The 13672-nt window shown below is 43.8% G+C and overlaps 1 protein-coding gene across 2 annotated transcripts in view; it reads left to right on the top strand.

Annotated features, from left to right (window-relative positions):
* CLTC (clathrin heavy chain) overlaps positions 1-13209 on the top strand; it is a 29695-nt gene extending 16486 nt beyond the window's left edge. Inside the window, exons 15-33 of one of the 2 annotated variants that reach the window (XM_021524886.3) lie at positions 1282-1407; positions 1955-2097; positions 2444-2678; positions 2990-3112; positions 3208-3353; positions 3497-3680; positions 3966-4158; positions 4350-4507; positions 4676-4840; positions 4931-5038; positions 5149-5316; positions 5463-5612; positions 5708-5839; positions 5995-6105; positions 6704-6874; positions 6983-7204; positions 8264-8284; positions 11137-11212; positions 11770-13209. In XM_021524886.3, the coding sequence (XP_021380561.1) occupies positions 1282-1407; positions 1955-2097; positions 2444-2678; positions 2990-3112; positions 3208-3353; positions 3497-3680; positions 3966-4158; positions 4350-4507; positions 4676-4840; positions 4931-5038; positions 5149-5316; positions 5463-5612; positions 5708-5839; positions 5995-6105; positions 6704-6874; positions 6983-7204; positions 8264-8284; positions 11137-11212; positions 11770-11894 (2757 nt within the window). In that variant the 3' untranslated portion in view covers positions 11895-13209. The remainder of the gene's footprint in view (positions 1-1281; positions 1408-1954; positions 2098-2443; positions 2679-2989; positions 3113-3207; positions 3354-3496; positions 3681-3965; positions 4159-4349; positions 4508-4675; positions 4841-4930; positions 5039-5148; positions 5317-5462; positions 5613-5707; positions 5840-5994; positions 6106-6703; positions 6875-6982; positions 7205-8263; positions 8285-11136; positions 11213-11769) is intronic. The other variant, XM_021524888.3, reaches the window with a different exon arrangement.
* Positions 13210-13672: the final 463 nt, after the last annotated feature.

A 13672-nucleotide genomic window follows, 5' to 3' on the forward strand; every position in this document is an offset into this window, starting at 1 on the left:
AATGCTCATTTATAGTGTAATCAATTCCAACTGAGCAACTACAGAAACAACAGATGAAAAGAGTCAATTAATTCCATAAATGCTTTCAGGGCTGATCTGTCTTACTCCTACACACTGAAATTTCAGCCAGGTGAGCCATGCTTTAGCTCTGTTGGGAGATGCCAGTCAGTGGGAATATATCCTGACTGATCCAGAGCATTGCTGGAAAGTAGGAAAAGATGGTGTGCTCCAAGTTCAGATTCTGTAGTCTTAGTACAGAGCTTAGTGACAAACACAACACTCTGAGAAATACCCGAGGAACCGTGTGGGAGGGGAAAACTTTATCTGGGAACATTTCCTGCCTTCATGTTTGTTGGTTACATAGCATAGTCTTAGATTTTGCTGATCATATCTGAAGATGGCAAAACTCTTCCCCAAGAGAATTCTCTAAAACTAACCTGGTGTCACCGAGGTGTAAGGTATGTAATTTGATCAAGCCACCTAAGATATGTTATCAAGCTGTCAAATTCCTGATGAAAGTTATTGTTTTTTGTGCTGTTCCATGTCTGGAATGTGCAGGACATGTACCAGGTAAATCTCCCAGTACAGGCCTCCCTGTGTAAAGTCCTTAAGTGTAATTTATATGTAGGATTATATTCTGGGATGTGCATGTTGGAATAAGTGATCTGAAATATGCATCCGGAATACTGTCTGCCACATAGACTAAGCTTCTGTACTGCAGCCATTGTAACCTTATGCTGAAAGTTGGAATGCTTTTAGATAATTAATCTGGTAAGCAGTTTAAGTAGTACTGCTATAGAGCTTAATTCTTACTGTTCTCTAAATCCATAGTTAGGAGGTATCACATGACACATGGCACTCAAAGTTAATTCTGTATATAAGTTTTACATTGTGAACCACAACTTAATCTAGTCTTGGTTAAATTTCTTTTGAAATCCCAGAGTGCTAATCCTGCACACCAAACACCAGTGGCAACTAAAAATATTCTCTATAGCCTAGGCTTGTAATAGTTGTATTGTGTTGTCAAACTGTAGAGTCTGCCATGCAAAGGAGCAGGGTTAAACTCCAAAAAGCTTCTTGCTCCTCACGCCCTGCACTGGGTGTGAGTGCTCCCACTTTACATATTGCAAACAATTAGCTGAACAACAAGCTGTCATTATTTGGTTGACTGTTGACTTTTGGCTTTCCAAATTCAGCTGCTTTGACAGTTTAAGTGACTGTATTATTTGTCTGCTTAAGTCCAAGAGCAAAACCAAATTACTAAAGCTCTTCTCTTTCTAGGAAGCTAAACTCACTGACCAGCTGCCTCTCATCATTGTGTGTGACCGCTTTGACTTTGTCCACGACTTGGTGCTGTATTTGTATAGAAATAATCTTCAAAAATATATTGAGATTTATGTACAGAAGGTAGGTGATAACTTGTCCCTCGGCTTCAGTGAGTCAAATTGATCGGTTTTTACAGTATCATATACAACTACAGGCATCATGTTTAAGTGTTCTGCAAACAACTTTGTACCCGAGACTGACATTTAAGTGATTATTAGTGGCCTCCAGTCAATTAGCCCTGATGTGAGTCAGATCTCATTCTTCAGTCAGGTTAACAGTAACTCCCACTCACATGCCACTTGAAGGAGGAAGAATTGGTAGAATAACTTCTGAGTTGTTGGGATGATTTTAAGTCTCAACATTTTGGAGTGGGGAGGAGGGGAAGTTTTCCTTTAAACTTCCTGCAAGGACAAAGTGGATTGCTCAGGAGCTCTTCCTATAGGAGCTAAGTGAGCCACTGGGCTGGGATGGAAACACCTGTTGACTGAAGAATTGACTTTTAAGCTTGTTCAGAACCTCAGGAGGCTGGGAGTAAAGGCAGGAAGATGGGGTCAGTCTTAACAAGTGGAGTTCTAGCCTGCCCTTGGTCCCTGACAGCATCCTGACCTCTTTGAATGCTCCTGTGTAGGTGAATCCAAGCCGTCTGCCAGTTGTTATTGGGGGACTGCTTGATGTGGATTGCTCTGAAGATGTGATCAAGAACCTCATCCTTGTAGTGAGAGGTCAATTTTCAACTGATGAACTTGTTGCAGAGGTTGAGAAAAGAAACAGGTATTAAACTTCTACAAGTCTCTTACCAATTCCTAGTCTGCTGTTCATTCATCAGTGCATGTCACACAGCTAAAGTTGGTACTGACACAAGCAGAAGCTGCCACTGGGTGAGAACCAGCTCTAATTCTTGGCTGATGTGGGGATCTCTCCAGATAACTTTGGTGTGTTTTATTCATAGTGTCAGGAGGTTACATCTTTAGAGTAATGAATCAAAATGTAGGTTACTGTAAAACTCTGGTTTAGTTCCTGACTCTATCCTACACCAAGACTGGCTTCCAGAGTGTAGAATTTATGCAATTGGCTATTTACTTACTCAGCCTCTCACGTGAAAATCACTTCCTTCTAGGCTGAAGCTGCTTCTGCCCTGGCTGGAAGCAAGAATTCACGAGGGCTGTGAGGAGCCTGCTACTCACAATGCACTGGCCAAGATTTACATTGACAGCAACAACAACCCAGAGAGATTCCTGCGTGAGAATCCCTACTATGACAGTCGTGTTGTTGGCAAGTACTGTGAGAAGAGGGACCCTCACCTGGCCTGCGTGGCTTACGAGCGTGGACAGTGCGATCTGGAGCTGATTAATGTACGTATGCCCAGGCTGCTGATTGGCTCCTAACATCAGTGTCTTGGGGTACATAGAAAACTTTATGTATTTCCTAAAATATATTAAGCTGGGAAGTGCATGCTTCTAACACAGAACAGGAGGTGGCTGTTTAACCTCCCTCTGCAGCTTGATGAAAAACGGGAAACTCTCCTGCCCATCCTAAAATGGGAGGTTAATGGAGTATCAAAGACAGAGATTCCTAGTCTGCCCCTCAGTTCAGAGTTGCAATACAATTATCTGTAGGCTCCATAGCTCTGCCTTCCCTCTGAGCAAGCTGTGCTTTTCTCCAGGTGTGCAATGAGAACTCCCTCTTCAAGAGTCTCTCCCGCTACTTAGTTCGTCGTAAGGACCCCGAGCTCTGGGCCAGTGTGCTACTGGAAAGCAACCCCTACAGAAGACCCCTGATTGACCAGGTACAGCTGGCAGGACATTCACAGCCTTGCCTGTCCTAACTGGATTTGCAGAACCTGACATCATTCATTTTTCCATGCCTTGACTCTGCCTGCAGGTTGTCCAGACTGCACTGTCAGAGACCCAGGACCCCGAGGAAGTCTCTGTCACTGTGAAGGCCTTCATGACTGCAGATCTTCCCAATGAGCTCATTGAACTGCTGGAGAAAATTGTGCTGGATAATTCAGTGTTCAGTGAGCACAGGTGTGTGAAATGACAGCTAAACCACAGGAAACTTGGTATTATTGCTGTAATGTGAAACAGCAAATAAACAAATGCTTTCTCCAGAGGGGAGGGTGAATTTCTTGATTGTTATTTGATAAGCAAATATTTCTTTCCCTCTTCAGGAATCTGCAGAACCTTCTCATCCTTACAGCTATCAAGGCTGACCGCACCCGTGTCATGGAGTACATCAATCGCCTGGATAACTATGATGCCCCTGACATAGCCAATATTGCTATCAGCAATGAGCTTTTTGAGGAGGCATTTGCTATCTTCAGGAAGTTTGATGTCAATACATCAGCTGTACAGGTATCTTCAGCTCTCAGGTTGTAAAAACTCCCTGCGCATCCCCACACAAGGATTTTGCTGGTGCTTAGCACCAATTAGCAAAGTGCCCAAAGCTGCTCAGCGTCTTGTCTTACGAAACAGAACAAATGTTGTTTATTGAAACTTTGTAAGCCTGAAATCACTCAGGCTGTGCAGCTTGTATGGAGTTAGTCCCTGTTTTAAAGGCTGTGGATGCATTGAGGAACTTACATAAACCCCAGCTTTTCCCTTTCTGGGAGTGGCTGATCATGGTTATCCTTTTCCCAGGTGTTGATAGAGCACATTGGGAACCTGGACCGTGCGTACGAGTTCGCTGAGCGCTGCAATGAACCTGCAGTGTGGAGCCAGCTGGCCAAAGCACAGCTCCAGAAGGGGATGGTAAAGGAGGCAATTGACTCCTACATTAAAGCAGATGATCCTTCCTCATACATGGAAGTTGTTCAAGCTGCTAATGCCAGTGGTATGATTAAGTTTTATTTACATCTTGGCTGTTGATATTGCTCAGCTCTTTTGCCTGGTCTGCTCAAACTGCAGTTCTGCCAGACCTGTATCTTGTTGTCATACATCAAAATGAGGTTCAGCTGATTGTTTTAAGCTAACCACAAGTGTCCCCAGTGGTGGGAAATAAACATTCTGAACTCCTTTCCATAGGAAACTGGGAAGAGCTGGTGAAATATCTGCAGATGGCACGCAAGAAGGCCCGGGAGTCGTATGTGGAAACAGAATTAATCTTTGCTCTTGCTAAAACAAACCGCCTGGCAGAGCTAGAGGAGTTCATCAATGGCCCTAACAATGCACATATCCAGCAGGTGAGTGAGACTGACTTTGTTTTGCTGCCTCACAGAGGGGTTTTGGGAATTCTGTCTGGATATGCACATGGATCTTGGCCTTTAAATCCGCTTTGACAATGTGGGGCTTGAATGCCACACATTTAACGTAAAAATGTGCAGGAATAACCTGGCTGTGCTCTGCCCCAGGTTGGTGATCGCTGCTACGATGAGAAGATGTATGAAGCAGCCAAGCTCTTGTACAACAACGTGTCCAACTTCGGCCGTTTGGCCTCAACCTTGGTGCACCTCGGCGAGTACCAGGCAGCCGTGGATGGTGCTCGGAAAGCCAACAGCACTCGCACGTGGAAAGAGGTGAGTTTACTACCTCTGAGGCCAAGGACTTCAAAGCTGGGGCCTGCTCAGAGCCTTGGCTATAAGCAGTAACACAACTCTCAATTCCAGGTCTGCTTTGCTTGTGTGGATGGAAAAGAATTCCGCCTGGCTCAGATGTGTGGGCTCCATATTGTAGTGCATGCAGATGAGCTGGAAGAGCTAATCAACTATTACCAGGTAATTAAGCTGACTCCTGTTGTACAGTCAGTTCTGTCATGGCAACCCTTGTCAAAATCTGGGATTTGGGATGGTTCCTGATGTGACATGTCTCTGTCTGTGTCTCTAAGGATCGTGGGTACTTTGAAGAACTCATCACTATGTTGGAAGCAGCGCTTGGGCTGGAGCGAGCACACATGGGGATGTTCACAGAGCTGGCAATTCTCTACTCCAAGTTCAAGCCACAGAAGATGAGGGAGCACTTGGAGCTGTTCTGGTCCAGAGTCAACATTCCCAAGGTGAATGTTTGAGGCTTTAAATTTAGCTGAAAACACACTTTTTTGAGCTGTTGTACCCAGCTTTTGCACAAGCAGCTCCGGAGGTTATTAATGGCACTAAAGCCTGAGCACTGATGGAAATATTGCTGATTCTGCTTTTTGTTTAGGTTTTGAGAGCTGCAGAACAAGCCCATCTGTGGGCTGAACTGGTGTTCCTGTATGATAAGTATGAAGAATATGATAATGCCATAATCACAATGATGAATCACCCAACAGATGCTTGGAAAGAAGGCCAGTTCAAAGATATCATCACTAAGGTATTGCTTTCCTTGTGAAAGTTATGTCTGTTTTTCATTTGGATTTCCCCATAATCAAACTCCTGCTCTGAACAAGCATTTTTACTCCTCTCTAGGTGGCCAATGTGGAGCTGTACTACAAGGCAGTTCAATTCTATTTGGAATTTAAGCCTCTGCTGCTCAATGATCTGCTGATGGTGTTGTCCCCTCGGCTTGACCACACTCGTGCTGTCACCTTCTTCACAAAGGTAATTTTCCTGCTATCCAGATGAAAGCAAAAGCGGGGAAAGCATTGAGCTGTAGTAGCATTTCAAAATGCTTAGCTACTCCCCTGCCTGCCAGGGAAGATGCTAAGAGACTTGCACAAAAATTGACTTAAATGTATCTCTCTGATTCCTTGAAGGTTAAACAGCTGCCCCTGGTTAAGCCTTACCTGCGCTCTGTTCAAAATCACAACAACAAATCAGTCAATGAGTCCCTCAACAACCTCTTCATTATTGAAGAAGATTACCAGGTATGTCTTGTCTTGAAGCACTTAATTCTGGATTTACCTCATTTCTCAGCCTTTGTTTAATGTGTAGAAACACAGTTTTCTTTCTGATTTTCAGAAGTTTTTACCTACTTGCCATTAACTTTAGTTCCTTAAATGTATGTTCTGCAGCTTTAAACTGGATTAGTGGTGAAGAGCTAAGGATTAAGTGGAAAAGTGTCAGTGGCTTTCTGAGAGCATTTTGTGTCATTCCTATTGGGGGTGGAGTGGCGACTTTGTTATGAGTGTGACAGCTTTTATTTAAGGCAAACAAAGAGTGTTTGCTCAGAAAAGGACTCACAGAAGAGGCAAACAGTTGTGATGTCTGGCTGTTCTGCTGTTTTCAGAGAACAGCTGCCTGGTATTCAGAGACTCTTAACCTACTGAAAAATACTTTTTGAAACGCTCTAAACTTGATGTATGTCAAACAGCAACCTCACAAATAAAATAGCAGATCTCTGCAGGTCTGGCTGGGGTATTTTATCTTCCTCCAAGCAGGAATACAGAACTAATGGAAAATATTTGCATTTTGTGGGTGCAGTTGTACATCAGAGTGTGACTTTTTTTCTTCTGCTTCACTCAGGCTCTTAGGACTTCTATAGATGCTTATGACAACTTTGACAACATTTCTCTTGCCCAACGTTTGGAGAAACACGAGCTAATAGAGTTCCGAAGGATCGCTGCCTATCTCTTCAAAGGCAACAACCGCTGGAAACAGAGCGTGGAGCTCTGTAAGAAGGACAGGCTCTACAAGGTGAGACACACTGGGTCAGCTTTAGCAAACTGGCTCTGAGGGGAGCCTGGTTAACAGCACATTGTGAATTGTTGTGTCCCCCGAGGCTGAGGCTCTGTCCCGTTGCAGGATGCCATGCAGTACGCTTCTGAATCCAAAGATACTGAGCTGGCAGAAGAGCTGCTGCAGTGGTTCTTGCAGGAGAACAAGAGGGAATGCTTTGGTGCTTGTCTCTTCACCTGCTACGATCTCCTAAGGCCAGATGTTGTCTTGGAAACAGCGTGGAGGCACAACATTATGGACTTTGCCATGCCATACTTTATTCAGGTCATGAAGGAATACTTGACCAAGGTAAGAGCAGGTGCCTCTCCAGCACCCAGAGCTTGTTAGTCACTGTGGTGAATGCCTTGAGACTGTCTGCTTGCTACTAACATTGGTTTGGGCTTTGTCCAATGTCTGTCTGTCCATGTCCGCACTTACTTTTCAGTCCATCTGGGGAGAGACTTCACCCTCTAAGAGGCTGAAACACTTGCAGGCTCCACCCTCTACCAATTACAGAACCAACATCAGTAGTGTTTGCCTGACCCTGGGCAGTGTCTAAAGTAGTTCCAGGCTCCAGGCATTTCCCGTGCTTTGTCAGTCAGGAATCCCAGCTGGGATCAAGCTTTAACTAAATTCTAGACTGTGTATACTAGAACAGCGTTATAGCTAGACCTAGAGATAACTTACTTTGCTATGCATTTAACTCTAAAATGTGGCTCTGACACTTAATGGCACTAATTATGACTCAACTCTTATTTGGAGTGACTCAGGATTTGGGAACTACTTGGTAATGCTCTGACAGACTTGAACAGACTTGAGTTAAATCCAACTGTCGCTAGCAAGATTTTCCCAGCTGAAGCTCTTGGAGTATCTTCCAGTGAAATGGTGTAAATTGCTTAATGATTAAGACTTTTCCAAGCTTGAGTTCAGCTTTTACTTTCATGCAGTCAGTGAAGACTAAGGTGCCTGTTTGTTCAGAAATTGGCCTGGCTCTTTTTTCTAAAGGCAGGACTACCCTGTAGCTCTGTAGCCAGCCTGAAATGCTGTTTTGGGGGAGGTGGGCTGAGCAATACTACTGTTTGTCAGAGACACCTGTACCAAGCTAACACCATGTCTTTAGTGGGAGTAGTAGATTCTTAAAGATTTCCTAATCTCATAAAGGATTAGGATGTAGCTTTGTTGAAGCTAATGAAGTAAGAGCCAGCAAGAAGCAGAGCTGCCTTTCTAAAGCAGATACTTCTGGTGTACCTTTGTTTTTACTCACCTGTACCTTAATTATTTCTTCCCTGACACTTTTGTTTCTACCTTTTTATATGCTAAATATGGAATTTGATTTTTCTAAGCTGCACCTTCTGAATTCCTTTGCAGGTTGATGCAATAAAGGAAAAGGTGAAAGTTGATTCTTGTTTTCCATCTTTAAGTCTGGAGGACTAAGTCTAAGGATTCTGCATGAGTTTTTTTCTTTCCTATGTTTACTACACTGCTGCTACTGCTTTTTCCCCAAACAAAATGTCACTAAAGCATTTGCAAATTGTTTAACTCTCACTAGCTAGTGCTGTAGGAGAAAAGTAGATTCATTTGCTACTAATAAGCTAATAGATCCTAGGAAGGGCATACAGGTGATCAGTTGGATCACAGTCAGCCTGCAATTGAAACAACACACAAATACTTGCACAAGTGCTATTATTTGACAGCCAATCTGAATGGAAGAACCTCCTACAATTAGACATAAGTCTGTGAATCCCTAAATTAGTCTGGCATTTGCTAGTTGAAGGGCTGTGATCCAGTTCCTGATCTCTGGACCATGACTAATGCGTGCTGACCGTAGGCAGAGTAGATACTGGCTGCTCCAGAGGGACTCTTCCTCACTCAGGTGTCAGTTCTCATGGTGCTGATCTAATCCACACAGTGTTCTAGTTCGTGTAGCAACTTAAAACTTCAGCTGTTACACCAAGTCTGTGGTTCTCCTCCCTATAGTAAATTTCTAGTAGTTGTCCAAAAAAAAGACTGCCTTCCAAGCTCTTCAGCTTCACTAAACTTCTCTTGCTACCTCATTTAAAAGAATTATAAAAATGGTAATGCTTATTGCTCTTCTGAAGCTACTCCAGGGCTTGCCTTTTGCTATGTAACTTTGACCTTCAGAAGGGCAATCCAAGGTTTTCTGTCCATCTGCTTCCCTACAAATGCCACCGTGATCCTCCTGAGCCCAGGGGTCAGCCCTTGCAGGAGTTTTCCATTAATGTGGTTCAGCAAAGGGCAAACCAAAGTGACAGCTTTGAAGATGGATTAAATGCAAAAAAACTGCTGGTTGTAAAGACACCACTGGAACTTAAGGCTAACCTAAGACACATAGTGCAAGGTCCTTCAGCAGCTAGTAAGGAAAGTAGGAGAGCGTGTGTGTGAAAAAAGGTAATTGAACTGCAGTGTTTGCATAAACTACGCATGTGTAGCAGTCATTGCAATTACATCCCACTACTCCTGAAGCTCCAAGGCATTGCTGTGGGCTGCGTGTGGTTTTTTGGGGGGAGCCTGTATGGCAGTCATCTTCAGACCTCACTCGTGCTTCAGTACTTTTGCCTCTTTTTCATGCACACATAACACGACAACATTGAATGCATGTTACTTTTCCTCTGCAGCTTATTGCAGTCCCTGTGGAAAAGCCTTTCAATCAATCTTCCTCCAAGTGTGTAGGGCCCTGAAGCTGGTGATGCTCAAGCAAGTGGTGTAAGAACCATCCTGCGGGCTGGTTTCATACTTGCGCTTGTTCTTGTCAATATTTGTTCAGCTCTGAGGGGAGGCATCAAAACTGGGTCCAAAATGCATTGAATGTCCTGGGCTGGAGGCTTTCCAAGTGTGAGTAAGCCAAATGCCTCTGCTTAGTAGCAAACTCTGCACATTCTCCTTGGATTTGCATCTCTAAACTTGTGCTTCTGTGTTCAGTGTGTTGCTGTTTTGAGTTAAAAACGGTGCAGTTCCTAGCACGGTGTCTGGAAATGAATCTTGGAGCATTGGATACGATCCCGTGCACTTTGGCCAGCAGCAAGGCAGATACTGTGGGAGGAAAGCACCAGGCTGGCCATGGAAGCCCAGTCACTGAGGGAACTCGAGCTCAGGACTTCTGCCACTCCCTGGAGTTGTGCCTCAGCTTGAGGTTACAGAGGAGCAGGTTTATGGAACACACGTAACTCACAGCTGAAAGGAGGAGCTCACAGCTCCTGGAGCTGCCAGCAGATATTTGCTCATGTAGCACAGTTAAACTCAATTGTGAATGTTGTAGCTGAATAAATAACACTGACCCTGTGTAAGTGCAGGAAACTTTCAAACTCCTTTATTAAGGACACAAATGAAATGAAACGTTAATCTTGTGAGTTGTATTATTGTCTTTCAAAGTAATTGGCATGATTATGTCTGACTTTGTTCTAAATCTTATCTCCCAGGTAAAATACCAATACCTCATTTTGTGGTTTTAGTTTCAGGGCCTGCCTTAGACTGTAGAAATGCTGAGTTCTCTTGGATCTGTCTTAGAAATGAGCAATAATTCACTACAGAAGAAGTTCTTTCTCTTGCCTTTCTGTAGGGGTGGGCAGACAGCACCATTGCACTCGCAGTGCAGCAGTGAAGCTGGCCAGGCTTGTCTGTTACTGTGTGTAAAGCTGGAAGAATTGGAGTATCTGTGGGTTTAGGCTGACTGCCACACAGTTCTGGAGTGGAAAAAGCAAGTCTTATACACATGCATTCTCTGCATTTGAACTTAAATTGCATGAGTGAATGGGTTTGGAAAGTGAAATCTTGAGGCTCAAGTGACATGTCGGATGCTATTGCAGTCTGCTCTATCCAAATACAAACCAGATGACTTTGCCTCAATGTCACCTCCAGGGAAACTTCTCCAGGTCTGGCATTATCTTGGCAATTGCTCCAATGCCGGGGGTCTCCAATTGAGACTGAGCTCAAATATGAGTCTGGGTCCAAAGACTCCAGTCCAGTCCAGAACCTTTTGTACAAACCTTCAGCCTGGAGTGAGCTTTCAAAGTAGTTGAAAATCCCTCAATGGGGTTTTTTTTCAGGAAACAGACAATGTTGACTGCACCAGTACCAACATTGCTACTTGAATTGATCTTAACTTGTAAATGGTCTCCTTTTCTTGATGGGTGTTGACATACCACTAAGGCTTTTCCACTTCTCTGCCACGAATAAGTACCTGTTTTAGAGGAGATTTCTTTAATTGTTGGTCTTAATTCCAGGTGGATAAACTGGATGCATCAGAGTCTTTGAGAAAGGAAGAGGAGCAAGCTACAGAAACACAACCTATTGTTTATGGTAATGCTTTAGTTCCTGTGTTATCAATACCGTTTCACGTTTTAAACAAGCCTTCCCTAATCTTGTTTTTTACCTGAGAAGGTCCTGGGAAATGGGAACATTCTCCATGTGAAATCAGGTCTTAAGGAATGTGTTCCAAAATACTAGCTAAGTGCCTCTAGATATGTGCTGTGGCTGCTGAGGTGGGCTGTGGAGTGCAGGATTGAAGGAATCTGGCTCCTTAAGGAAAGGTGTACAGGAGCTGTGCTATTCCAGACTTCCAGCAAGTGGTTATTTGGATCTTGTGCAATATGCTTTATATCTAAAGCATATTTATACCTGCTTTATATTGGGTATTTTCTTTATATCCAGGTTATTCTAGTAAGAGTTTCTTCACTGTAGCATTTTTAGCCATGTGTTGTGTCCTGAGGTTTTGTGGGAGAATGCCCACTGTGGCCCTAAAGAAGCGCATTCCAGGTCAGCAGAGTGAAACATAGAAATACCTCCTGAAAACTTTGGAGGCGTTCTGCAGTGATTTCTCAGCTGGGGAGGAATAAGATGCCCATTGTGTGTTGCAGGCCAGCCCCAGCTGATGCTGACAGCGGGACCCAGCGTGGCAGTTCCTCCGCAGGCACCTTTCGGCTACGGCTACACGGCCCCTCCGTACGGGCAGCCGCAGCCCGGCTTCGGCTACAGCATGTGAGGCGCAGCACAAGCCAGCCTGGAGCAGCGACTTTTCTTACTGAAACTCCACCGTCCCTCCCCGCTTTAACTCATAACAGGGAAAAGCAAAGAGTTCTGCCTCGTGTTCTTGTAACCTTTATTTCATGAAGGACTGTTTTTTCTAGCGCAAACGATTTGAATCACTTCTGTTAAATCTTTTTCACATTCCATGTCATTTAGACTTTTATTTTCAGAAGGGGAATAGTTTAAACGACTTTGTTCAAGTGGGCTTTTGCAGGACTGCTTATTACCATTAAGTCTATTGTGAAGATTCTGATTTGCACTCTATAGTGTTACACTCTAATATTGAATCTTAAGTTCATTGTATGTGAGCAGCTTACGGTATGTACTGTCTATTCTAAATGCATTTAAGTCTCACTGTATATTTGGAGAAAGCTAAAGCCAAGATACTCGTATTTGACCTTGCAAGACTGCTGACAAGAGACAACACTAATCAGCATATCCTCCCTGGGTTGGATTGCATAGCTCTAAAAGAATTTAAAATGCGTACAGACAACCTTGCCTGACTTAAAATGAGTAAAAGTTTTGGGTTTTGTTTTTTTGGGTTTTTTTTTCCCCTTAACCTATGCAGGTTTTTCCAGTTATGCATATAGAAAATGCTAGTGTCTTTTTGCTCACTCCATATGTAACAGATGACCTTATGTTGTGCTGTATCCTGTGCTTTTGTGGGACATTCCATTCAGGAACAGAGCACCATGATTCCAATCTGTGTATTTACTAACCCTGCCCTGAGGTTTGTGTATGTTGGATATTGTGGTGTTTTAGATCACTGTTTTGAGTGTACAGAAGAGAGAATTCAAGCATATTGCTGTTCAGTTTTGTTTGTGCAATTTGAAATTACGCAATTTAAAAATAAATTACTGGACTGTGGACATGCTGCATAGTGGTAGCTTCACTTTACTGTCTTCAAAAAAAAAAAAAAGGACCTTTGGACTCAAACCAAGTATTCCAGTGCTGGTAGTGGGGGGCAACGCAGGCGTGTGCAGCCAGGGGTCTGAGGGGCCAGCAGCAGAGCAGCAGTGGGGACCAGTAGTGGGGTCTTGCACTGAGGGGGCAATACAGGAAAATATGTAATGCTTTTTCTAGAGAAAGATTATGCCAGAGAGAAGAAAATAGCACTTTTCACCAGTTGGCTGCACTGTGGTCAACTCCAGCATATTTACCAGATGATACATTAGGATTGTAGTAGGCTGTGCCAGTTCAATTGAGATCATGTTCTAGGTATGTAAATTGCCTTAAACATATTTAGCTTCAAATAAAATTGACTTAAATGTTTCTTTATGAATACTGTCATATTTGAGTGTAACGAGTCTGACAGCACTGGCCAGATTGCCAACAGCTCTAGAACCTCCTGTCTCTTAACCAGGAGCTGCTCTGGGCATCAGGATCCAGAACTCCCTCACTCCCTTTTCCTCCTGTGAGCTCCACAGCTGGGCTGTGATCCTGGGGCTGCAGCACTTCCATGGAATGGGGCTGGCAGGGACTCACCTGCCCCAGGCTCTCTGTGGTCAGCAGGGACCAGTGAGTCTCTGAAAAGGATTATGCCTCCAAGTAAGAGGTGCAGTATAAAAACATTCCCATCCTCTGTGTTTATTGCCATTTCAGTCCCTCTGCCATTCCCTCTGTGGATAGCTGGAGATGGAGATAAATCCTTTTCCCTCTCCTACAAACTGTTTTCACAACACTCAGCTGAGAGGTTGGCAAAGTTACTTAACAGCAGAACTCTCACAAACTGTA

The sequence above is a fragment of the Lonchura striata genome, chromosome 20, assembly GCF_046129695.1.
Source record: "Lonchura striata isolate bLonStr1 chromosome 20, bLonStr1.mat, whole genome shotgun sequence".
Lineage (NCBI taxonomy): Eukaryota > Metazoa > Chordata > Aves > Passeriformes > Estrildidae > Lonchura > Lonchura striata.